Below are 27,677 nucleotides of genomic sequence, written 5' to 3'. Positions count from 1 at the left end.
TGCCATCACACTGCCTCCACCATGTTTTATAGATGATGTTGTGTGCTTTGGATCATGAGCTGTTCCAAGCCTCCTCCACACTTTTTTCTTCCCTTTATTCTGGTACAGATTCATCTTCAGTTCTGGAAAAGCATACGTTGGATAGATGATACGGTCTGGCTTTCTTTTTTTTTAGATGTTTTTTGGCAAAGTCTAATCTGGCTTTTCTATTCTTCAGGCTTATGAATGGTTTGCACCTTGTGGTGAACCCTCTGTATTTGCTCTCGTGAAGTCTTCTCTTGATTGTACACTTTGACAATGATATGCCCATCTCCTGGAGAGTGTCCTCCACTTGTCTGGATGTCGTGAATGGGTTTTTCTTTACCATAAAGAGGATCCTGCGATCGTCCACCACTGTTGTCTTCCATGGACGTCCATGCCTTTTTATGTTGCTAAGCTCACCAGTGCGCTCTTTCATCAGAATGTACCAAACTGTTGATTTGGCCACTCCTAATGTAGCTGCTATCTCTCTGATGGATTTGTTTTGTTTTTGAAGCTTTGCTATGGCCTGTTTCACTTGCATGGACAGCTCCTTTGAAAGCATGATGTAGGTTGATTCCAAATGCAAATACCACACTTGGAATCAACTCCAGACCTTTTACCTGCTTAATCGATGAAGAAATAATGGAGTAGCCCACACCTGGCCATGGAACAGCGTTTTTCAAGGGACCAAAAGTAATTGGACAATTGAATCAAAGGGGGGATAGCTACTCTTAAGAGCAGTAATTCCTAATTTGGACGTACATACCCTGAAATTAAACCTGAGTGTGCACTTTCAGCCCATACTAAAATTATATATTTATTTATTTATTTAAAGGTCATTAAGTCACTGCTGTATTTCTATACAGCAGTGACTTAATGACTTACATTACACAAATTAAGTCCCCTGTGGGCTTATCACTAAATACATCCCAATGTTTTGCTGCAGCACTTAACATGCACAACTATTATTCCTCTTTTTTTTTTTATTTATTAGAATGCTTATGAATACAAGTTTAAATCAGTCTTTCAACCCAAGTTCTGTGGCGCCTTGGCTTTAGCAGTGGTTCCACAGGACCTAAAACAATATTAACTACTTGGCACAGCCCCATTGGATCACATACCTGTATGTCGGCGAGGCTCTTCTGGGTTTGCGGACGTGCCTGCTGTTGAACGCACTGTGGTTGGACACAGTGTATTTTTGTCAGCTAGTCCCAGCCAATGATGATTCATGGTTGACACCTGTTGATTGGCTGTGTCCAATCACAGCACAGAACCCTGTGTTTACAAAACACACAGGGCTCTGTACACTGATCAGAGATCTGTTTTTTTTCTTTTCCCTGCAAAGCAAGGAGAAAAAACATCCAGACAGTTGCGTCTAATTCTGGAAAATTGGCCCTTGGGTATATTCCGTAACCAATTTGGGTGGTGACAGCTATCAGTCGGAATATAGCTATTCCTGTCTGTGGGTTTAACGTAAGTTTCTGTCACAATCCTGCCATCTTGATTGATAAGGGTCAAATCTAAAAAGTTAATATTAGTCTTACTATAGCTAAAAGTTAGTTTAATATTTAATGTTTATCACTATTTATTATTTTTTATGTGTATATCTTTATACATCCCTATTCCAGTCTAGTTTGTTTTGATTTATATCTGAAGGATATTTATTGTTCTATGTTACTACACCTGTCATGTTGGAGGTACCGACCTCCATCATATGCTTTATTTTTTATGCACATTCATTTTTCATGCATAATAATTACCTTCATTTTATTGTGGTTTTATCTATTATATTCTGTCAACGCAATTTTATCACAATTGGTGAACGTTTAATTTTGATTTTGTTTGCAATTTTTACGTATATGTATATATTATTTTACATCACCAGTTTTATTTCATCTGACCATTTACCATTCAGGCTAGTCCTTTTTCTGTGACAACTCCCTTTGATGTCCTAAAATGTATTTTTTCCTTTGAAGCTATATTACATACTGACAATATGTGTAATATGTTTTGACAGTATGTATAATGTCTTTTTGTTAAGAGCATGTGTTGCCATTAGAATGCTCCTATTTTAATTCTTTTGCCCCACTATCTTGAAAAGACAGGTTTTCTACCTTTGGCAATCTCCCTGCTGTGCTGTAGTGTAATACACTTACTCACAGTGTAAGCTGGCGCCTGAATACCGCCAACAAAATGGCGCCGACCTATATAGGACAATGCAAGTTGATCTCAGCGAACCACGACAAAATGGCGCCTACGCATGCGCTGGGAAAATGGCGGCCGCGATAGTCGCTGGCGCCATTTTCAAACATTCTCTGACATAAATAGCAGTCATTAGACGTCCCTGTCTGTAAGCCCAGCACCCCATGAAACGCGTCAGAGGGGGCTACAGTTTCTGGATGTCTGACCACCGCTGGTGGCCATCCTGAATTCTATATGGTCAGTGTTTTATTCTCACCATTTGTATGGTTTTGTGACTCCTTGAAGCAATAAACTAGTGTCTACGGTGTCACGCTATGTGGTGTCCCTTATTGGGCTCTCTTCACTGAGATTCCCCACTTGCAGAATCTGTTTAAAAGGAACCCCAGACGGTGATACACAGTAAGGCAATTTCAGAGTACCTCACCCTAGACTAGATTGGATGGTGTGTGACCCTGACAGCAGATGACCACTACCTGATGAGACAGGATAATCTCATATGCGCAATTTTGACGCACTTCTGGTGAGTGCGCATTCTTTATATCCCTATCCACTGTGTGGTATACTGGATTCCTACGCACTCAATAGGATCTATCGGATCCCCACATGGGCTTTCATTATTTTGGGACATTTTATTCACTTATTTCACCGCAGTGTGATATATGACTTTGCACTTGATTTCATAATTTTAATCATTTTATGTTCATTCAATACACTGTTTTACTATGTTCAGTTCTTCAGTTATATTTAGCGCTGCACCTTTTTATATGTACATTGTTGTAAGGTTTGTTCTTGGTTGCCTTTTTGGTGTTCTAGCAGCTATTTTTGGAAATTTTAGATAGCGCTCGCTCACCATCTTTCTACAATACATTACACATTGGTAGGCACATATTTAACCCTTTGACTGCCCCTAGATGTTAACCCCTTCCCAGCCTGTGTCATTAGTTCAGTGTACAGTATTATCACTGATCACTGCATTAGTGTCAATTTGTGATGCTCCTAAATGGCGTCTGTTAGCACCAGATTGTCTGCCACCCTATCATAGTCCTGCTATAAGTCGTTGATCACCGCCATTACCAGTATAGCGTCTTAGCTGTGCAAGTTCCCATATATATATACACACCATGGTTTGTAAATGCTATAACTTTCATACAAACCAATTAATATACACTTATTGGGATTTTTTTTTTCTTAGCAGAACACATTTTAGCCCTAATTTATGGAGAAATTTGATTATTGGAAATGTATTAGAATGTAGAAAAGCTTTTTTTTTCTTCAAAATTCTGTCTATTAGTTTATATAATAAACCCAGTAGTGATCACATACTAACAAAATAAAGCTCTATTGTGTACCAAAATGAAATTTATATAATTTTTTCCCCCACACAGAGTTGCATGACTGAGCAATTGCCAGTTAAATTAGCGCAGTGCTGAACAGCAAAAGATGACCTGGTCATGAATGGAGTAAAACCTTCTGGAGGTCAGGTGGTTTAAGAGTATATAAACCCAACATTTACTATACCTGATACAGTATCTACATGCTGTAACATGTACAGTTGTGTTCAAAATAATAATAGCAGTATGTTGAAAAAAGTGAATAAAGCTCAAAATTCTTCTATCAGCTTTTATTTCTATACACACAAATGGGAACACCACACATTCTATTCCAAATCAAAACGAAGAAAAATATATCAAATTTGTGTTGTTCCTCTAAAAAAAATTTAAGAAAAGTGAATATTAGACTGTTCAAAAAAATAGTAGTGTTTGTATTCTTCTTTACAAACTCAAACATTCACTATATAAACTGAAAAATGTTTGAAGATTTTGCTTTCCTTTGAATTACTTAATATTTAGTTGTATAACCACTCTTTCTGAGAACTGCTGTACATCTGTGTTGCATGGAGTCAACCAACTTCTGGCACCTGTGAACAGGTATTCCAGCCCAGGATGATTGGACTACATTCCACAATTCCTCTTGGTTTTGCCTCAGAAACTGCATTTTTGATGTAACCCCACAAGTTTTTTATTAAGATCCGGGGATTGGGCTGGCCACTCCATAACGTCAATCTTGTTGGTCTGGAACCAAGATGTTGCACGTTTACTGCTGTGTCTGGGGTCGTTGTCTTGTTGGAACATCCATTTCAAGGGCATTTCCTCTTCAGCATAAGGCAGCATGACCTCTTCAAGTATTCTGATGTATTCAAAGTGATCCATGATCCCTGGTATGCGATAAATAGGCCCAACACCGTAGTATGAGAAACATCCCCATATCATGATGCTTGCGCAACCATGCTTCACTGTCTTCACAGTGTACTGTGGCTTGAATTCAGTGTTTGGGGGTCGTCTGATAAACTGTCTCCGGCCACTAGACCCAAAAAGAACAATCTTACTTTCATCAGTCCACAAATGTTGCGCCATTTCGCTTTAGGCCAGTCAATGCGCTCTTTGGCAAATTGTAACCTCTTCAGCACGTCTTTTTTTCAACAGTGGGACTTTGCGGGGGCTTCTTGCAGATAGCTTGGCTTCACATAGGCGTCTTCTAATTGTAACAGTACTCACAGGTAACTTTAGACCTGGAGCTGATTGTTGGCTGAGTCCTTGCAGTTTTGGCTATTCTATCCATTCAAATGGTAGTTTTTCGCGTTCTTCCACGTCTTTCAGGTTTTGGTTGCCATTTTTAAGCATTTGCGATCATTTTAGCTGAGCAGCCTATCTTTTTCTGCACTTCTTTATATGTTTTCCCCTCTCCAAACAACTTTTTAATCAAGGTACGCTGTTCTTCTGAACAATGTCTGGCACGAACCATTTTCCTCAGAATTTCAGGGGAGAAATGCACTGTAACCAGCATGTGCAATATTTGCTGCCTTTCCTAAATAAGGGCAATAATCGCCACCTGTTTTTCAGCGAATGAATAACCTCACTAATAGAACTCCATACTGCTATTATTTTGAACATGCCCCTTTCAATAAGTGATTCAATTACACAGAATCAGCAGCATGCATGTCATGACTGTTGGGACTGTTTGATTTCTATTACTCTACTACACCTGCTAGTAAATTATTTGCCATGTAGAAATATCATTTCTACCAAAAACAGTGATTGATCAGGTTAGTGATGTCTGACTGCTATTATTTTGAACACAACTGTACTTGTAGGAAAAGGTTTCCTGTTTTCTTTGTATGGATTACTTTCCTATTAAAAACTAACCACATTAGGCAGGAGCACACACTGTGGTCAATTCTCTAGCTGGGCTGGAAACTCAGCCTGCTCTCCTCCAATGATCGGACTTGTCCTCTGCACTGCCTTTCACTGGGATGTACAGCTGTTTCTCCTCCCTGAGCTCTTTACGCAGCAGAGAACAGGGGTTATGCGATCCCTTATATTAAAAAAAAAAATATAAATATATATATATATATATATATATATATATATATATATTATATCTCTAAACAATTGCTATCATGTTAAGAGTTTCTTTGGAGTAAAAAGGTTGAGAATGGTTTGTTCAGATAAAGAAAACCCTACCTGACATCAATTCCTTTTCTACCCATTAGTAATGTTAATTTAATTTTAAAATTATTACTGAAAATAAGTCACAGTCTGAATTTACCAATTGTTTTGATATGTGGTTTACACAAAAATTAACCTGTGCTTCTGCACGCTTCATCCTATGATCCGTTTTAATTGCCCATGGTTGTTACAAATTTACTAAAATGCCAAGTATGACAAAAGAATATAATGTAACACTAGCACACGAATAAATAGCACATTAAGGAGAGAATGAGCCTTAGATACTGTATATAATTTAAAAGATGCTTTGCATTATTCACACCAGATTAATTTCATAGGAAATGAGAGAACAATACAATCTTCTTTTGTCACTTCTAAAATACAAAATAAATAAGATACAAGGGCTATACAATAAACAGTAAATAAGCCTGCACCAAAAGTAAGGAAAATTAAATACAATTAAAAATAATTCCTAACATTTATCTCAACTTTTATATTTTATTTGGATTTAAAATGTTCTCTGAAGATTTGGATTACATACTTGACAGGGGTTAAAAACAGATTTCTTACATATAAAAACATGTGTTACTTTGGAAACAGTGACGTTTATGAAGTACATTACTTTTTAAAAATCTATTTTAGATTTAAAGAGACAATGATCTGGACCTATTGAGCAAAGCAGTCATGTGGAAATATTAACAGGAAAACTTGGCACATTGATTAATGCTATGTGTTTCAGCAAAAATGTTCGTGTAAGGCTTCTCTCCTCTGGTGCTTCCAGAGGACTGTAAACTCATATTTCATGTGCTTATCCTAACCAAAAGGATAGCAGTCTTCTCTTTCAGTTCACTCATATTTTCCATGATGACGCTCAGTACAAGATATCACAGGCTGACTTGAGCACCAGAGAAATAACAAATTTTAAGTTTCAGCCCTGGGCACATTGGACAGTGTACATGTCAATATCTGCTTATTAGAGACCAATACCACTATAATCCACCCTACTATCAAGATAATGTTTGAGTAGCATACACCACATTACACCTCCCTGCCATCTCTCCTAACCCTTTCCCTATGACCCTAAATCATTGGGAATCCTGAGTTTTGACCAGGCATAGCATGGAAATGCAAAAAGGGACTTGAAGCAAATACATTCAGTGTACAGGATTTAATCTCCCCTTGTGGGTGGGCATCAATGAAGGAGATATCTCTCCTAGACCCACCCACAAGCCCGAGATGCACTACAGATAAGAAATGTATATCTTCCTTCACCAAACTGTCTTTACAAGGACTACCATAGCATTTGAAAATGTATGCTTAGGCAACATTCCTGTTAGATACTCACTGTCTCAAGTTTACAAACTACAGTGCACCCTTCTGAATAACCACCTCACTTCCCCTCATACACATACATTAGAAAATCAGAAACCAAACGGAATGTACAGCTCTCAAGATCAGATCAAAATTTCTATACCCAGCATTCAAATCCTCACTTGCTAGCAAAAACCAAGAATTTGCATTCAGTATTTTCTCCCGATGGTATGGGTCCCTACCACCTTACAAAACAAAATGTAAATCAAGTCTCTCCGCTCTGCCAGAGACAGAACTCTGAAAATGGTATGCACGCGAATATCTTCTGGTCCTGCCCCAAACGACGCTCATTCTGGAACACCATTGGCATCTGTATTCCCAAATTTACTTATACAGAGCTACACAAAATCCCAACTATCTACCTCCTGCACCAAAATACCTTGCCTAGGTTTAAGCGAAGATGATCGTTTACCATCCATCTACTAAATGTAGCCTGGACATGCACCCAGGCTTTGTGGATAAGTAGGACTCCCTGCCCCCAAACCTATTCCCAATACAGAACATCCCATATACCTCCCACTACCCAGACATACCTCATCGCAACACACATCTACATCCATATTCAATACATTTGCTACAATCCCAATTGCAAAAAAGTTGGGATGCTGTGTAAAATCTACAAAAAAAAAAAAATGAAAGCAATGATTTGCAAATCTCACTGATGATCGGTGCCGATCCCTGCTCTGACAACTGCCGGTTCTCAACAGTACTTTCCTCACGCTCTGACAGCATGAGGAAAGTGCAGCCGAGAACCGGCAATTGCATTTCCCAGTGATCAGCTTGTCATTGGACATGGCTGATCACGTGCTAAAAGGCTGCTGTGATTGGCCTTTTACCACATCACGTGATCAGCTGTTTCCGTAGGACACAGCGATCACGGAGATCGCCGAGTGCGCGCCCCCGTGGGCACGCAGGAGAGCGCATTCTGGGAGGACGTCATTTGACGCCCTCCCAGAACTGGCCGGCCACAGTGTAGCCGTCATTCGGCTATCTGAGGTTGGCAAGTAGTTAAAAAGGAGTTGCAAAATGTTCTTCCAGCTCTGGTTAGTGTCACTTTACCAGCTTTTTGTTGCCCTGTACCATTTTTTTTGAGACATTTTTTTTCCATCAATTTCAAAATTACCCACTTTTTATTTTCTTAAAATGTGGAATTTTTTCAGCTTAAACATTTGATTTTTCTATTTTGAATAAAATATGGGTTTCTGAGATTTGCAAAGCATTGCATTCTGTTTTAAGTAGATTTTACACAGCATCCCAACATTTTTTGAATTGGGGTTGTGCATTAATAAAAATAACTAATTATCATTGTCTGATTTCTCTTCACGTTCTGACCCCCATCATTAACACCTTCCCGCCTAGTCTATAGCAGATTGACGGACGGGCGGGAGGGACACTCCTTATTGTGACTGGGCATCATATGACGTCCTGTCAAAAACGAGCCGCTCAAGCGGCTGCAGGATCTGTCACTGATTGTGTCCACGGGACAAAGCCGATGACAAATCACTACACCTGCCCGTTACCAGAGTCATGTGACCGCTGTGACCAATCACAGCAGATCACATTTCAATTGTATACAATGGATGGCTTCCTGTTATGCCATTCACTGTATACAATTATGTTAGCTGTGACTGGTCAAAGCAGTCACATGATACAGATAGGGCCAATCACAGCCCTATCTGTATCATGTGATCAGCTTTGCCAAATCACAGCTAATCACAACAAAAGACTGAATGAATTAGTTTCATTCAGTAACAATGATTGCAAATATCAATGAAATACACTGGTATTAGCAATCAATGTGTTAACAAAAAAAAAAATCCTGACCACTTGCCTAGAGTAGTTCAATGTTACTATAGTAACATTGTATTGCTTTGGTCACAATGTGTTGAAAAAAAAAGAAAGAAAAGGAAAAGTATAATAAAATAATAATTTAATTTACATTGTTCATTTGTATTTCTTTTTACATACTGTCACCAATCAGTGTTCCTGATCACCAACACCAATTATATAGCAACACTGTACTGGAGATAATATGTATTAAGAAAAAAAAACAACCATTTTTTTTCATTCTACATTTTCCAAAAAATTGTAACAAAAATTACAAACTCCAAAAAAACTCACCATGCCTCTTACTAAATACCTTGAACTATTTTCCAAAAATGGGTGATTTGGGGGGTATTTGTACTATCTTGGAATTTTTGGGCCTCAAGAAATGAGATGGGCCATCAGTACATCAGGATTCATCAATTGTCAGATATATATACCTTGGTTTGTGAACTTTCCTATAGACTAAATAATATACCCCAAATTGGTGTATTTTCACCAACGAAATGTAGCAGAATACATGTTGACCTAAATTTATGAAGAAACGTTATTTGCAAACCTTTATAACAAACAAAAAAAAATCCTTTTTTTCCCAAAAGTTTCAGGGATTTTTTGTTTTATTTAGCAAAAAATAAACTTGGTGATTAGATACCAGCAAAATAAAGCTCTATTTGTGTGAAAAAAATGATAAAAATTTAATATGAGTAGAGTGCTGCATGACCACGCAATTGTCATTCAAAGTGCGACAGCGCTGAAAGCTGAAAATTGGTCTGGGCAGGAAGGGGATAAAAGTACCCAGTATTGAAGGGGTTATTAGAGAGGTGTGATATCTCCCCAGTGGGGACACAATTATTTTTTTCTATATTAGAGTCCTGGTGCCAAGGAAAAATGAGGGAAAATCTCCCCAGTAGGATCACAGACATATTGTACCTGACAGAAGTACTAACCCTTTAAAACGCCATCCATTATTTTGTTAATATTGTGGTAAAGATCATTGCGCATGTGACTACTTTCAGCATTCAACAGCACTTTTACGCAATTTTTTTTCATAAATGTGATACCAACAAATTAGGTATTAGTCAATTCTAGTGTTGGAACACTAGAATTGACTAAACACTCCAAAGTTGTTCTTACAGCACAGACACTATCACCGGCCTGGGTAGGGGGGGCTCGGTTCTCAAGCACTGGCCATTGCAGACATTGGGGTTCTGCCCGATTCCACTCCTACACTTGTGAGTTTGAAATTTTACCATTTTAAAACCAAAACTTTTTTATCACTACTTACTACACTATCAGCCTTTTGTGCTAGCGTTTTTTCTGTTTTTTTACACAGCTAAACAAGTCAGATGAACTCCATTCTTGTAGCATGAAGAGTACCGTAATTGCTTTAGTCAACAGGTGTAACCAAGAAGTGCAGAGCTAGTGCCGAGTTTTCCTATAAGAAAGCCCAGTGTGCACAGCGAACTCTGAAGCAAGAGCTCATACTGCATTTATATATTTTTAAAAATGATACATCAGTTAACCCTTCTGGAACTTTAATAAGTGAGGTTGGTAGTTTTTTTTTTTTGCTCACATTATAAAACACATTCCGTAAGTATTATCCTTCTCTAGCTGAATATAATTAGATAACATGCTGAAGTAGCTAGTGCCAACATATGGCTCTATGTTATCTCATTTTCCCTTTGACTGTAGTACATCAAGCAGCTATATTTGAAAGGCAGCAGTGTAGAGAGAGAACTTATGTGTCTGTAGACTTTGTGCTTCTTAAAGAAATTTAATTTTTTTAAGAAAAACAAGTGCACATATTTTTGCAAGAAAAAAAACGTGCATTTATTAGTTTTTCCTGCAGGAGCCTGGAAAGCATTGAACCCGTGATCAGTGGATCAGGAGTACAATGTAAGGCTTCTGCAACAAGCCCTGTAACTTTCAGCTCATACCGGCATATGGGCTGTCAGTTACAAAGGGCTTGTGAATGACCTACCAGATTGCTCATCGGCGCCCTTGCAGATCATTCAAAACTAAAGGATGTCAGCCTTAGTGGCTGACTGTAGTTGTAGTCTGTCCATTCACAGGAAAGTGTGAATGAATGCTGAAGCCATGTCCAGCACAGGCCACACTTTTTAAATTGTGACAGCGGATGCAGGGAAAGGATCCCCCAACCGCTGTCACACTGGAGGCTGCAGGACCTGGAACATGTTACATGTTCCATTCTAAATACAGGTGGAACATGTAACATACTCTGAAAGGTGAACTTCTGCTTTAGGGGTAGGTTAGGAAACCTATACTGAGAGAGACAGTAATACTTTCTATGTCATTGACAAACAACTAGCAAGAAATACTTCAATCAGAATTCTTAATTTACATGTTCCAGGTCAGTGACTCAAAAAGTACTGCTCATTAAATGGAAAGGGAGTGATGCATCTAAGGAAATAGGGTGGAGGATTTATGTTACAAACTTGTGTTTTTAGGCTCACAAGACAGAGGTGCGGATATAACTTGCAGCCCAAAACTGGGGGTGGAGAGAAAGAAAGATCATAGTACTCACTGTCACAGACAAGAAACTTGACTAGTATTAGAATAAGTGGAGCTGACCTCATTAAACCACAAAGGACAGGTTTACCAACCTCTTTCTGCAAAACCTTTAAAAATAAATCTGCACTCAAATGCATGCGCTCAATCTGCACATACATCTTCAGTACCAAATAACTCCCTAAACCTACAGTGTACTTTTTGTAGAATGTTTGACTAAGATCAATAGCTGTCCACTTCATCTCCAGCAATTCACTTCTGGAAATAGTAATTTGAAGCCCAAATAAGGAGTTGTAAAAGGAGAGCAAGTCATCCCCTAATTTTCTTACAGTAAGTTTCTATCAAAGTGCCCTGGGTTTATATGTTAATACTAAACAATATTTAACAAAACAAACCATATTTAAAAATGAAAATAAAGCAGCAGAGGGAATCCGGCCACAAAAGAAACACAAAGGGCTTTCTGAGACTTCATCATAATCATTGCTATTCTGTCAATACTGCAAACAACCTTTGCACACAAAATGAAAACCAAATTAAATTATGAATCATAATTTAAATATACAAAGGCCACTACGGAGATGTGTCCGCTGTCTTTATTTGACCTACAAGAATAACAAAGTGTGTTAACAGCATTACAGAAATATAATGTAATGCAAAAACCTACTATTCATGAACATACAGATATACTGTAAGATATCTGAACAGAAATCCTCTAGAGAACTGATTTTCTATGCTAATAAAAAACATCAGGCTAACCAGGCACCAAACTACATCATTCTCTGCAGCCACAGTAACTAGCACATAACGGTCACCATGGCAGCTATGAAATAACCAGTTAGAATGACATGTTCTCATCATAATGTATATACTTCATTTTGGTATTAAACACTTATTTATAATATGTTGTTGTGGAAAAAAAAAACAAAAACAAAAACAAAAAAAAAACATGTTACCTCTTCTCTGCACTAGCAAAAGTACGTTCTTATTAGGACTTCAGAAAATGCTGAGAAAGACAGGAAAGGAAGTATTGTGGTTCCTTTCATATTTTCTGGAATTTTGCATGAATAGGTCCTAAAATTGATAGTCAGTCGTAATATTAAAGATGATCTAATTTCACATAATAGTAAAGACAGTCCTATCTAATAACACCTACAAAGTGTATAGTGCCATATCTCTAATGCACAAATAGATTAAGTATACAAAAAGAGGGGTGTAGAGAGTGCTTGGAGACTAGAGAGCTGTTAGTACTATAAAAGGTGACCAACCCAATACTAAATAAACACAAATAACACAAAAACAACAATTTCTATAAAATCATGTTCCAAAAATGAATGTAAATAATCCAGTGAAATGAACATACTCAGACAACAGGCATTAAGTGCTTAATGTCTTGCATATATAACATGCATATATAAATGAACACCAAATCAAGTAAAAAGTGTTAAGTGCCAAACAAACAGGTAAACCATTTATGTAACAGAAAAAAGTCCAATATCTTTTATAGATGTATGAACCAGTGACAAATCCGGTTGCGACACCTCTTCCTGTGTAAACCTTCACCTCTATGCACTCAACAGAACTCTGGTAAAAACAATCTCGCAGTATTACTCCAATCTGTGACAGCTCCCTACACTCAGTCCTCTTGACGGATCTGATCAGAGGTAACCAGGACACACCTTAATAAAAAAAAATAGCTGTTGGCTCAGATGTGAAGTGATCTTCCTATTTAAGCCTCCAGTTTAAGCCTCAGTTCTGCTCCATTTTTTGCTGACCTTTTTGCATCTGCCCTGGTGTGGGCTGGCTGGCTGAGTCTTGTGGATTTCTGATTGCATCTGTGTCTTTCTGTATTCCCATTACATTTCAGTAAATGTACTGTAGTGAGGCAGCAAGGGCTTAATATATGTTATATGGACTTTGTTTACCAATATGCTAAAGCTAAAATTATGTGGACCCACTGCTTATTGAATTTCTCCCTTTTACACAAGGGATGACAATATACTGGAGTAGATGTCATTAATTTGCATTTACCTTCATTTGAACAGCGTTTGTGATGTAAGTAAAGTAGTGTGGAGCAAAATCGAGGAAAGACTGCACTTCCAGACGAGGCATCTGTTTCAAAATAAATCGATCATCTGCAGGAGAGCAAGGTCAGAGATGAACAATGCACAATGAAAAAATGGAAACAATACTATTTTTAACCCTATTTGTTTCTCTTATTACATAAAGCACAATACAAATAGCTCAATGACTATCAACTCTTTCTAACCCGCAATCTCAAAATCTCATTCACTAAGATTTGCGTAGCTCAAACCCACTGACACAAGCAAATATTGTTTATACAAACAGGCAGATGTTGCATGTGTATATCTGCATAAGGACAAGAGCTATATAAATACATGCAATAAAGCATTCATACCCTCATATCACACAGTTATTGAGACTCATACTAAAGAGATGAGAAAAAGCAAATCTTTTTCCTATTTTCCCTGCACAATTGGATAACTGAAATGAATATTAACACGATTTATTGTGTAAAAATTCTCTCTCAATTTCTTTAGAAACTGTCTGTCCTGCACGGTGAATGACACCCTGCTTAGATATTTCCTGTCAGGGAGAGATGGAAAACTGGGATCAGAGGGTCCAGAAAGTGGATGACGAGAATCTGTGCAGAATGTAACCTCCAAACTGGTTCTCTCCAAGCAACTTTGTCACATACCCTCTCCACTTGTTTCAACCCTAAGGTTGGAACACCTGCCACACTGGAATGTACCCATGACAGGGCATTTGCATTTCCAATTTTTGCACCAGGCCTATATTTTTACTGTTAAACAGTTAGTTTCAGACTCCTCCTGCGCCTGTGGCAACACCATCTCCAGACCCAATTCAAATCTGTGTGAACTACAAAGTCCCTGAAAAATGTGGAGAGTTCAGAACTAGCTTTGCACAAACAGACCTCTTGAAAACAAAAATATTCTGCCTGCTTCTGGGGCCCATTTCACCATAAGTTTTTTCTTTGGCAAGGTCAGTCAATGAGGCTACAAGAGTGCAAAGTTTGGGATGAATCTTCCATAGTAATCAGTTATACCAAGGAAAACTGTAATCTATTGCTGGTTTGTGAACATTATTGGATGGCTTATTTTTTGTTTATCTGCAGTTTTAGGACTCCACAACCTATAGTGTAGCCCAAGTAATTATCTTTCTCTAAACCAAATGGCAAACTTTTTGGGATCTGCAGTGAGACCCACTTTACAAACAGCATCTCTAAATCTTGAACATGGAGCAAATGATGTTCAGCGTTAGTGCTATGCATCACTGTATTGTCCAGGTACACTGCAGCATACTGCTGGTGGGGTCTCAGGGTTCTGGCAATGACCCTCTAGAACTGGCGGAGGCATTCTGTAATGCAGAAAACATCTTTTGTTTCATTGAAAATATTCCACAGGGGCTAAAAATGCAATTTTTTCCTTGACCTTTTCGGGGGGCTAAAAATGCAATCTTTTCCTTGACCTTTTCAGGGAAATCTGCAAATGGGGCATGGGATAGTTGTCTAATTTTGTCACTGAATTGAGCTTCCTAAAGTAGTTACAGAACCTCAAACTACTACGTGGTTCTGGGACTAGAATAGACTAGAAGTGACTGGACAAGTCACTATTGGACCTAACTCAAGCACTTCCTTCACTCCCTCACATATGTCTTTCCTCCTTGCTTCAGGAATTCAGTAGGGCTTAAGGTTAAAACACACTCCAGACGTACATTGTAATGTACAACTGAAGTCTGGCCGTTTTTTGTTTTTTTTTTCAAGAATCGGAGGGTCCTCACAAGGATACTGGGGTGTACTCCATCTTTTCAGGTGTCTACACAGCTTGTGCCAGAAGACAAAGTTAAAACTGGGGGCTCCTAAGTGGAATCCTCCAAATCCAAATTTTCTGTGCATGCAAGAGATTCTAAGATACTGTTACTAGGTCTGTATGGACCCAGAATTTCCATCATGCAACAAGTGCAGCACAACTCAAACCAAATGGGTCACAGTACTAGGTGCCATTCCAAACTTCATGGTTTCTATAGGATACTTTTCAGTATCACTATGTATACAGACTGCAGTATGCTTCTAGCCCGGAAGTCCACAGTGACAATCACCTTGGTCTTCACCAGATTAACCAAGCTACCCAAATCCAGCAAAGCAGCAACATGTTTGTCATTTAAATATTGGACACATGCTTTCCCAATCACCAACACTGCAGAGCATGGCAGTGACAAATACGGTCTTCTGTCTATCAATGAAAGAAATGTCTCACTGCACAGGCTCATTAGTCAATAGAGAGTTTGCAACTATGCGCCAAAGTTAGCTCTGCTGATGGGCACTATCTTCCCTGGTTTAAAATGCCATTCTCCAGGCATCACACCAGAAGTTCTCCCCTGTCTCCCCCACATCCCATTCACTTCCCCGGGAACAGTCGTACCGGTTGCCGGCGGAGGTTGTGGTTTTGGGTGAAAAGTTTGTGAGCTTGCAGGGGAGATAATCAAGTACTCAGCTGTGAAGTGCCTGTCAAAGAGCTTCACGAGTTGATCAAACAACTTGGGGTCCCCTTGGCTCACCCATTTCTGGTGGGCATTAGGTAGTCCTAAAACAGTGATCCACGATTACCCACTCAACTACCTGCATCTCAGACAAGGTCAAGTTAATAAGGACAAATATCTGTGACTGTTCATATTTCTCAACGTGGTAGGACCAGCTGCTAAGCCAATTTGGGTAAACAGGTAACACCCAGCCATGTTAGTATTTCCTGCTTGACCTTGCCATAAGCCACAGCACTTATACACTACATATGCTAGGTTTTCTGTGACTCATCTGTTAGCAAGGTGGCTACCAGTCCTACCTACTGTGTCAGGGCAGCCTTCTCTCAGCATTCGAATGTTACCAGAAAGGCAGTACTCTTGAACAGAAAATGAGCAATATGGATGGTTAAGGAGTTATTAGGAGCACCTATGGCCTTTTTGGCAGAACACTGTACAAGCAGCTGCACTAAGTCTGCCAGAGTCTTTCGGTTCAATTGTGGAGCACCTGCACCGTTAAATAGTAGAATTTTTAATAAATGCCCAAGTCCTCTGCCATATGAGAGCTGGGGATAGCTGATACAAAACTCCCAGGGATGAGCAACCTGTTCAGGAACAGATATCAGTCCAGCAGCTTGTTTTTTATTTAAATCTTTTATTAAACTTTTTTCTTTTTCATTACAAAAACACAGAAATAAGTTTTGTCATCCACACCTCCCCCCTTACAATTTACCCGGGTCCATAGAAAACTCTTCCCTTCTCTTTCCAACTTTCCATTCTATACCTATGATCTTTCTTTTCAATCCTTCTCCCTTTTTTTCCACTATTCTGTCTTTCCTTCCAACCTTTCTTTTCCCTTCTATTTTCGCTACTGCCTTACAAAGCAATCCTTTTATTCTCCTACCTCAAGTCTGATCCTTGGGCCTCCTACTGCTTCCATATATTTTCCAGAGGTCTTAAAATCAGACCATCTTCCCCATTCCTTTCTAAATTTTCCCATACAACCTTCATCTATAAAAAGGTATAACTCCTCCATCTTATTTATATACAGTATTCCACCCTGTCTAACCAGTCCCTCATTGTTGGCTGCTCCTGTACTTGCCAGAACTTAGGAATAAGCCCCTTGGTTGCACTAATTAGATGGCATAATAAACTGTTTTTATACTGCTTCACTGGTTCTTCTGTCCTATAAAACAAAAACCCATTGACCCTTCTGTATAGTTCTCCCCGATATATCCTGTATGAACTAGATTAAATCTTGCCAAAACCCCCTGTATTTTTGGACATTCCCACCATATATGTGCCATTGTCCCCTTTGATCCATATCCCCTCCAACATAATGGTGAAACCTCTGCTTCTTGTTTATGTACAACACTCAGTGTCAAATACCACCTCATTAAACATTCATAATTAATTTCAACCGTATTCATGCTAACCACCCCGTGTATTAATTTAAACATTATATTTTCCTGTGATTCATTCATTTTTGTTCCCAGTTCCCTTTCCCATTTCTCCAAGAACAGCAGAGGACCAGCCCCCCCCCCCCCCCCAATTGGACAAGAATCTTATATATCCCAGAAGCAACATGTTTTTGCGCCGTACTGGGGCCCAACATCTTTTCAAATGGGAGCATGTCCTCCATCAACCTCAGTGGTTGAGGCAACTTCGCAACAAAGTGTCTTAATTGATAGTATCTCAATTAATCGAACACCACAAATAAAGTCTTGAAAAGTGCCCAACTTCACTTCAGCCACTATATCCCCCAAACGTGCATCTACATCTTTAAACATTTCCCAGAAATAGTGTCCTTCCCCGGCGGGAAAAACTCAGTACCCACCAGGGGAATCAACAGTGAATTATACTTCAAATCTATTTGGTTGTGCATTCTATCCCATACTCTTAATACCTCCTGTGTCAATGTACTACTAGTCTCATCCAAAGTGTGATACTTTCATGGTATCCAAAAAAATCCTTTCTAAACATGTTACTTAATATACTTTCTATTTTAACCAAACTCTTCCCCTGTGATTTATATGTCCAATCTACAATTAGTGACAATATCACCACAGTGTAATAATTCTTAATATTGGGCAGGTTTAATCCTCATCTTATTACACAGAACTTCATACCTAATTCTTAGTTTCTTATTAGCCCATATATATTTAATATTAATTTTTTGATTATCCCAAAGGACCCTGGGACATGGACTGGGAGCATGTGAAATTTATATAAAATATCTGGGACTATCACCATCTTAACCAAATTTATACGACCAAACCAAGAGACCCTTCCCCTTGAAAAAGTCTTCTCAGCTCATCCTTTATTTCATTTATTATATAGTATACCCTATATATATTTATAGAAGGAGTCAACTTTACGCCTAGGTAACCGAATTCCTTCTCCCGCCATGAAAATGGGAAGTCTTTTTGTAAAGTCTGCATCACATTCTTTGAAACAGTAATGTTCAAGATCTCTGACTTTGAGGGATTTATTTTCAAGTTTGAGAGCTCTCCATACTCTTTTAGTAGTCCCATTAGGTTAGGCAAAGTTAACCTGGAATTCACAATGTAAAACATCATAACAGCATATGCAGCTACCTTATGCTCTGTCTCACCTATCTTAATCCCTCTTATATCTACACGCTTCCTTACCATTGCCAGAAAAGGTTCCATGGATATTACAAATAGTAACGGGGAAAAGGGGATGGACCATTATAGAGCTCCTTTATCCAACTCATCATCCTGGTCCCTATTCCCAAGGCCTCTAGAGTATTTACCTTCTACCCTGTCAAAAGCTTTCTCGGCACTGATGAACAATAGAATTGTTGGTAACTTTTCTCTCTTTGCCTTCTGTAAAAGAAGCCATGTTCTCAAGCCATTGTCCGTCCCTTCCCTTCCTGGGACAAACCCCACCTGATCCAAATGTATCCATTCCGGCATCAGCTCTTAACTTCGTGGCTAGAACCTTTGCAAACAGTTTTGTATCTGTGTTTAGTAATGATATAGGTCTATTAGTTAGCGCATTGTGAACTATCCTTTCCTTTTGTTTAGGATAATCGTTATAAACGCTTTCAGCGATTCTGCTCTTATTCCCAATCCCTCTCCTAAGGCGTTCACATATGTACAAAATTTAGGGGCCAACAAGTCTCCAAACTTCTTATAATACCCAACCGTATACCAATCGGGTCCTGGAGTTTTCCCTCCTGCTGTATTCTTCTTTAATTTCCTCCTGGGAGATCGCTAGTTCTAACGCTATTATTTTTTCTTTTGATATTTTTGGCAGGTCTGCTGCCTTTGCAAATTCCTGCCAATTCCCCCTTTTTTTTTTTCCTCTGGAGCTTTCAGGTTACTAGGTTTTACATCATACAACCTACTATAAAATTTTTTAAACATTTCAGTGATATCAGTGGTGGAGTATACCAGTTCTTTTTCATCTTTAACTTTTTCAATATGTTTCAATTTCTTCTCCTTAAGTCTTTTCATCAAATATTTTCCTGGCTTATTCCCCCACTGATATCTTTCCTTTGAGACCCTATAAAAGATCTTCCTTGATTCCTGTTCCAGTAAGTCTTTTAACTCTTCTCTTAAGTATGATCTCCGAATGGACCTCTGCATCCTGTCTCTGCCTGTTCTAACCAATACAACTCCTCTGTCAACTCCTTTATTTTTCTCTCCTGATCTTTCATTTAGTTCCTGCGGCTATGAAGATTCCCTTCACATACGCCTTATGTGCTTCCCAAATGGTGGCCACCGAGACTTCCTCAGTTTCATTCAACAGAAAAAATTGCTCTATTTCCACCCTCAACCTCCTCTTTACGTCGGGGTCTTGTAAAAGCATCTCATTCAGTCTCCACGTTGTCCTTTTATCCCCTGCTTGTCCTACCTTTAATCTCACCATGACAAGAGCATGATCTGAGATAGACATGACTTTAATGTTAGCTTTAACAAATGAATCCAATTGTCCATGCTTGATCATAATATTGTCAATCGTGATTACAATCTATGCACCATGGAGAAGAAGGTATAGTCTCTTTCTCTGGGGTGTTTCACCCTCCATACCTCCTTTAGCGGACTATGAAGTAACCTCTTTTTCAACTCTTACTTTATCTCCTCCTCTCTGCGCAAATCGAAGATGTATTCATCCATGGATCAAGACAATTATTAAAATCTCCTGCCAGGACCAGAGTCCCCCTCTTAAATGCCGTAACTTTCGCCAACACTCCATACAGAAATACTTCTGGATTTTGATTCGGGCAATAAACATTAACCAATGTATAACTTTGTCCTCGCATTTTCCCTCTTAAACATAGAAACCATCCCTCTGGGTCCACCAATCTCTCCTCCACATCAAAACCCACATTTTTTGAGAACCCGATCGCTACTCCTTTAGCCCTCCTTATTGGTGAATCCGCATAATACCAAGTTGGGTAGTAAATGGAGTATAATTTAACATTAGTATCATATGATACATGTGCCTCTTGTAAGAACACTACATCTGCGGAGAGCTTCCGAGTATCTTATGTCTTTTAGTGGGAGAATTGAAACCTTTTACATTGTATGTCATTACGTTAATCGGGCTCATAGCTGTCTAATATTTCTGCTCTCTCTCTTATTCAAAGGGAAAACGGTATAGACTACCTGTCTCATGGACCTTCCTCCCATCCCAACTCTTCCACATCCCCTCCCTCCCACCCCCTCCCTTACCTAAAATTACTAAAAAAAACCCTTGAACTATAAAATTGCCCTGGAATCTGCCATGGGAATCCCCCACTAGCGATTCTTAAATTGGAGTAAAACTCTGAACATGGACACCCACTCCTGCCCCCCCCCCCCCCCGCTCTTGACATGGGGCTTTAGTATTTGGAATTTTATTTGGCCTCCCAACACCTCACCAACTTCTCTTCCTCTAAAACCTGCTGAAAAACACATGAGAGGAGGGGAGGGGGAGTGAGGGAGAAGAAGAAGAAGAAAATAAAAAAAGGAAGGGGACAACAATACATCCCCAGGAACCCCCTAGCTCTCTCTCGCTAACCCCCCATCCTTCCCTTCCTACTCAATCTATTTTCTTTTTTTATTCACTGGCTGCTCTTTTTTTGACCTTAGCCTTTAATTTTCATTTGACCCCTCCATCCACCCCGCAATTTCCACTCTCTGCAGTTCTAATTTTTCACAGAAGTCACTCTGGGAAGCTTAACCTTGTCGAATTCCCATCTTTCCACCTGATCAGAAGCACCAGGAATCCCCAGTTATATTGAATTATTCTTTCCTTCATCTGGTCCAATAAGGGTATCAACAACCTTCTTCTAGCTAATGTCTCAGAAGAAATATCTACAAAGATTTGTAGAATTGTTTCTCCATATTTTAACTCTGGGGTCTCCCGCAGATTTTTCCATATGGTTTCTCTGTCCTCAAAGTCATGGAATCGGACAATCACATCTCTAGGGGTATCTGATGTTATTCCTGGTGGGCATCTTAATCTATGAATTCTCTCGATCCTCAAAAGGATCTGTGACTAATCTACCTGTCAATGGATTGAACACTTTCTTTACTTTTTCCCGGAGGTCCTCTTCTTGTGCATGCTCAGGGAGGCCCCTGATCCTCAGATTATTTCTTCTCTCTCCATTTTCTTGGTCTTCCAATTTGTATGACAGCTTTCTCTGTTCCCTTCGCATCTCCTCCAACTGTGTTTCCAGATTACATATCTGCTGAGCCTGTGTCTCCATTCTATCCTCCTCTTCTTCCACCCTTGATAATATTCGTCCAAGATCCTTATGGATAACCGCCATTTCCTTTTTCATAAAAAGTTCAGTTTTTGCAAACATTTCCTCCATCTGTTTGTGGATTAGTGATATGGCTCCCTGTTGTCCAGAGGGGTTTTGATAGTTTACACTGTCAATATTCATAAATTCATTAGTCTGATTCTCTTCACGTGCTCCAAATGACAATCTAGACTGATCCCCATCATGATTTTTTTCCTCCTTCCTGTTTCTCCGGACTTTGTGTCTCTGGGATTTTTGCCAGTGCTGGCAAGTATTTCTTTATTGTGCTAGTATTTGAGCAGAATTGTGGGGTTTTTCCTCCCCCACCTTTAGTGGGTCTATTGCTCATTTTAACTACACTTAATTGCAGATAGTCTACTCAGAGTTCAAAGTGCAATATTCTCACACCTCCAGGGGAGCCAGTCTCCAGTAGCTTTTACAGTCCCGAATGACATTAATAGTGCATACGTTATGAACCTCAATGTTTGGCTCCTGCTCTTCAAACCGTCCAGCCCCACATCTCAGATATACATTTACTTGGCAACAGAGAGCATTAAAAGCTTTAAAATTTCTTGCCGTTGCCCACGGCAACTCCCCATCCCTTCTGTCTCTGTGCTGTGCTCTCTTCTGCCTCCATTGGGGTCTTATATCTCAACTTATAGTATCACTTGAGAGGAGATGATCTTGACAGGAGCTCAGGGTAACCTGTATCCAGATACTTCCTGCATCTGCCATATCTCCCGACCTCCGGATCCCCGCAGTGTACAGTCTATTTAACCTGCCAGTGCACCCCTGCACTGGCAGTCTCCACTGAGGTCCCTCTTCACTCGGACCCCTCCTCCTCTCCCAGGGCCTCCTGATCTCCGGGATGTTCCCCCGTCAGCCGGCGCCAATCGCTCCAAGGGCTCCGGGATCCAAGCCTCCCGGTCCCTCCAGTGGGGCTCAACGCCGCCTCATGACCAGCGCGGGGGGGCATCGCACCACACCAACCAGGAGCCAGCAGCCAGGTAGGTAAGCTTGCAGGGTGGATAGAAGGGATCAGGCCCCAGACAGCTAGTTCATAGTGGGCGGACGTCGGGAGCTCCTGCACCTAGGAGTCTCCCAGCACCATGATCAGGCCACTCCCCTCAGTCCAACAGTTTATTCTTCCAACAGTGGTAGGTAAATTCTTGATATTACTTATAAGTAATTAAACAGGGGCTGTATGGTGCTCCGCCCCCAAAAAAAAAAATTAAATTCTAGTCCTCTCCTGGCACCAACTACACATCAATATAACCCTGTCCACCAAAATGAGGAAGCCTAATCACAAAACACAGTTCAAGTTTCACTAACTTTAACTCTGAACTCCAACTGTTACCCAGGCTGCAGTGTAATGAGTGTGTATCTTACCTGCTTAGATTTTCCCTGTCACAGAGAGATGCAAACTTTGGGTGGATCAGAGGGAACCTGGGCGATATGTTATAAAGGCTCTGGCTGGCAGGATTTTTGTGGATGGTGTGCATGTGTTGCTTAGATTTCTCACATACATATGGTGAGGGGCTCCCAGGCTTAAAAGGACAGGTAAACCCATAATTAAAGGTGTAACTTGTAACCTGCTCCTAAACACCTGCTTTGCACCACCATAACCCACCTCCCTGAGACAGTGGGCTGAGGATCCATCAACCCCCTCCAGCCACTGTCACAATCTGCAGCCGCACAGCCGTGTCATTCATGCACAGTGATTTGTGAATAAATTAACTACAAGTCCCATCTGCCATTACAGCAGTTTGTAGTTCTCAATGCACTACAAGAGTACTGATCAGCACTCTCTTAGTCCATTGACACTTTCTACATCTCTGCAACTGACCTGTACAGAGGTAAGGGCACAGAGATGTAGGCAGTGCCTGCAGGAGCCTGAGATTGTACCCACAAACCACTGATACTGGGTGCAATGCACTGCAGGCAAAATTAAGTGCATTTCTTTTCAAAAACATTTTTAATTTGTAACCATAGCTAGTGATAGTTAGACACATTAAACTGAACTTGTCCTTAAATATTGAAGTTGTTTCACAGATCATCCAAGTGGCCTAGTCAATTCAAACGAGTGTCAGGAATATACCCCAGCACTTCTAGCCAAAACCGACTAACTTTCATCCCATCACAATGGAATGTACTAGGACAGATTGCTGGTTGCCTAAGAACATAGTAGGATGTGTGAAATTTTGTCAAACCACTATTCTTATTTACATAATCTAATCACCATGGAGTTGTGAAGTCTGGAACAGATGACGATTCTGAAATCAGCTTGCATTTGAAATCAGTTTGAGACACATTTGAGATCATTCAGAGTTCATTGACGGGTGTATTTGGCCTGTAGATGACCTAAGCTGCTTTTGCATTTCCAATAAAGCCAGACCTAGATGATGTGATTTTCTTTCCTGCAATCACAGTCACTGTTGATGGAAAAATTCCTTCCGTGGAGCTGTCCCTTCTGGGAGAACACAGTGATTATTCCTAGCAGCCATAGCTGCAGCCAAAAATCACATGAAAAATCCGTACAACAACTGATTTGGGTACAACCAGCCTGCCCATAGATGGTTCAAATCTTGGCTTGCTAAACCGGCCGAGATTCGAACTATTAATGGCCGGCTTTACTTGTATGCGGAGAGAAGGAATTCTTACATGAACTAAAGCCTGTTGACAAAAGCCCTATGATAGCTAGTGTCATTCTTCTGAATTCCTCTATAGAGCAATCCATACATCTAAACGAGGTCTAGGAGTACATAAAATACAACATATTAAAATCCTCACCTTCTGTTGCATAGAAAGCAGCTCCCGACTTGCCACCTCTAGCTTGCCATGGCACACAATGTGCAAGGGAGCGGATGAAATCTTCCTCGCTGCTTCCCAAGATTACTTTGCGCATTCTGTGAAACTCTCCAGCATAATAAATACGGCAATAGAACTTTGCATTAGCATCTGAGAATTCTGAAAATAAACCCAAAAATAAAAAAGTTACTAATCACAGCAATGCTTTCTTACCCTTCTCGGAAAACTGCAAACCAGAAAAGGTATCCATAAAGCCAAACAAACCCATTAAAGGAGAAGTTCACCTTTCGAACATGTTACACCCTAAATACTGGTGTAACACGTTCAGTACCCCTCCACCCCCCCCCCCCCCTTCCCTGTGACAGCAGGCGAGGGTTCCACTCTCCCACATCTGCAGCCACATTTTGGAGGGATCTGTGAATGAATAAACTACTGTTTACTAAAGATAAATGGACTTGTAGTTTCACTGACCGTTGCGGATTAGCATGCTTGTAGTCCATTAAACACTTTCTTCAGCTTTCAAAGTGAAAGCGCATACAGAGGTAAGAGCAGAAAGATAGAGGGAAAAAGTGCAAGAGTCAGGCATTGCACCCACAATCTACTGATCAAAAGCTACAATGCTTTGCAGATAGAGCAATCTCTGGGATTGAAGTGCCTGTGTGACTTTTCATGCTTTCATCAAGAAAGGAAGCAGTTTAACTTTAAACAGCATAAGGGGTTCATCCACTCCCTTTCACAATCAGTGGTTTCAGCGGGAAGTGTCAGTAATTTAAAAAAAATGTTTAGATGGGCATCTTATTGATCACAAGGATGTGGGAAGTGTTATATACAAAGATACACACACATCCACACAGGTTGAACTGGATGGACTCGTGTCTTTATGCAACCTTGCCAAACTATGAAACTAGGCATAACACTGATACCCCTTGTTCCTTTAACCACCTCCCGCCCACCATATAAAAGGTAATGATGGGCGGGCAGCAGTTCTCTCGTTCTTGGAGGACGTCATATGACGTCCTCCCACTAAGTGCACATGAGTGCCCTCGGGGGCGTGTAGCGATCGGTGGTGCACTGTGTCCCTGGGACACAGTGGATCACCAATCACTGTAAAGAGCCAATGACGTCAGCTCTGTCATGTGATCAGATGTATCCAATCACGGTTGATCACATGTAAATAGGAAGAGTCAGTTATCGGCAGTCTTCTTCTCCCGCTGACAGCTCGTGAGGAGGAGAGGCGGTAATAGGCATTCCTCACAGGGGACATCTACACAGTCAGTGCCACCTATCAGTGCCACCCCTCATCAGTGCCCATCACTGCAGCCTCATTAGCACACATCAGTGAAGAAGAAAAATTACTTATTTACAAAATCTAACAACAATCTAAGAAAAAACCCAGTGGTGATTAAATACCACCAAAAGAAATCTCTATCTGTCTTTAAAAAAAATTATAAAGATTTTGTTTGAGTGTGCAATTGTCATTCAAAGTATAAAAGCACTGAAAGCTGAAAATTGGCCTGGGCAGGAAGAGTGTAAATGTGCCCGGTATGCAGGTGGTTAAGACCTTGGTCTCAACAGCCATGTCATTAAAACCAGAGAGATTGTGAGGTAGGATGGAATAGTTGGCCTTGAGATAGAAGATCTTGCCTGTTATGAAGAGGCCAGGGATCGCCAGCTAGAAGGCCAAGTGTTTTTGTAACAGGTTCTTCTGGAACAGTTTGGTGCAATCAGAATCACGGTCTTCCTCGCTTGCTCTTTTTGAGCAGAGGAGTCAGAAGTCTAGCTGGAGAGATCGCGTAGATTAGCCTGAACCAAGACCAGGGAATTATCACAGCATTTGAAGCTAGGGCTAGAGGATCCTTGGTCCTGGCTACAAATATAAGAAATTTGTAAAAACAAAAGTTGACAAAAATCAAATTAAACTCTGCTCTCAGTGCAAAAAAACAAATGTGTAATCAAAAACTTCAAAAGATTGAGAGCACTCAAAAATATCTACAATACAAGATAATCAAAATAAATAAAAAAAAAATAAAAAAATATGTTGTGCCACCCCTTTAAATGCTATGTGCAATAAAACCGAAGATATTATACACATATACACACACACACACACACACACACAGCATTGGCTGACTACACCCAATTTGGGTGTCGCTGTAGAAGGGGGGTCTATGTACCCTGGATTGTGAAAGGGCTAGAACACTCCTCCCCAACCTGAAAGACTGGCATCTGTTATCACTTTCCAGTGATAGGGAAGGAAAGACCTATCTATTGTTAGGGCTGGAATTGAAATCCATAGACATAGGGAGTCCCTTGCTTGGCTGGACAGGAGCATCTGTAGGTCGAAAGAAGAAGGATGCCTGATCCAGATCAACAGGATGCTGTGTTGGAGAATTCTTAAATTAAATTGGGTAAATGGCACAGCCTCAAAAAGGAGGGTACCACGAGGCCTAGAATACTCAGAATCTCATTTCAGAATGTTGCTTTGACCTCAATTCAATTCAGAGAAAGAACTTTCTTTTTTGGAAAGAAAACCTTTGCCTGGGATGTGTCCAGGACCAGACCTAAATATTCCAGCTGAAGAGAAGGCTGCAAAGCATATTTTTTAAAATCGATCAACCAACTAAAAGCCTGGAGCATTTGAATTTTTTTGTGGATGCTTGTTGACAGCTGGATGAGTAATGAGTCCATCAGGAGAAGGTTGTTTAAACAGACTGTGACCTGGATGCGCAAGTTCTGAGAAAGTGAGAAAGGCAAAAAAAAAAAAACCCCGCGAGCAGAGGATAGGCCAAATGGCAATGTGACAAACTGGAATTGATTGCCTGCCACTGTAAAACACAGAAAGCACTGATGAGGTGGATAAATGGGAACACGAACATAGGCATCTAAGATGTTTACCGAGGCCATGTATTCCCCTTGTTTCATAGAGGTAGTTACCAACCTTACAGATTCCATGCAAAATTCTGTAATCTGAAGGTATTTGTTGAAGGGGTTTTAAGTCCATGGCCAGGAGCATGGATGTAAATTGGGGAAGCAAATTCTGGGAAGCTTGCATTGAAAACCTTGTTGGAATACCTTGTTGGAATAGATCTCGTTCTGGAGCCTGG

General features: G+C 40.1%; 1 protein-coding gene across 1 annotated transcript in view; it reads right to left on the bottom strand.

Moving 5' to 3' along the window:
• PIKFYVE (phosphoinositide kinase, FYVE-type zinc finger containing) overlaps window positions 1–27,677 on the bottom strand; it is a 249,768-nt gene that overhangs the window by 44,174 nt on the left and 177,917 nt on the right. Inside the window, exons 37-38 of the mRNA XM_089671594.1 lie at window positions 24,556–24,732; window positions 13,482–13,585 (exon numbers count right to left, since the gene is read on the bottom strand). Coding sequence (XP_089527720.1) covers window positions 13,482–13,585; window positions 24,556–24,732 — 281 coding nt within the window. The remainder of the gene's footprint in view (window positions 1–13,481; window positions 13,586–24,555; window positions 24,733–27,677) is intronic.

Source organism: Staurois parvus, unplaced genomic scaffold (assembly GCF_062004578.1).
Source record: "Staurois parvus isolate SC_StPar_1 unplaced genomic scaffold, SC_StPar_1.0 ptg000011l, whole genome shotgun sequence".
NCBI classification, from domain to species: Eukaryota; Metazoa; Chordata; class Amphibia; order Anura; family Ranidae; genus Staurois; species Staurois parvus.
The sequence above is the reverse complement of the archived record's forward strand: the minus strand, read 5'-3'. Positions and strand labels throughout refer to the sequence as shown.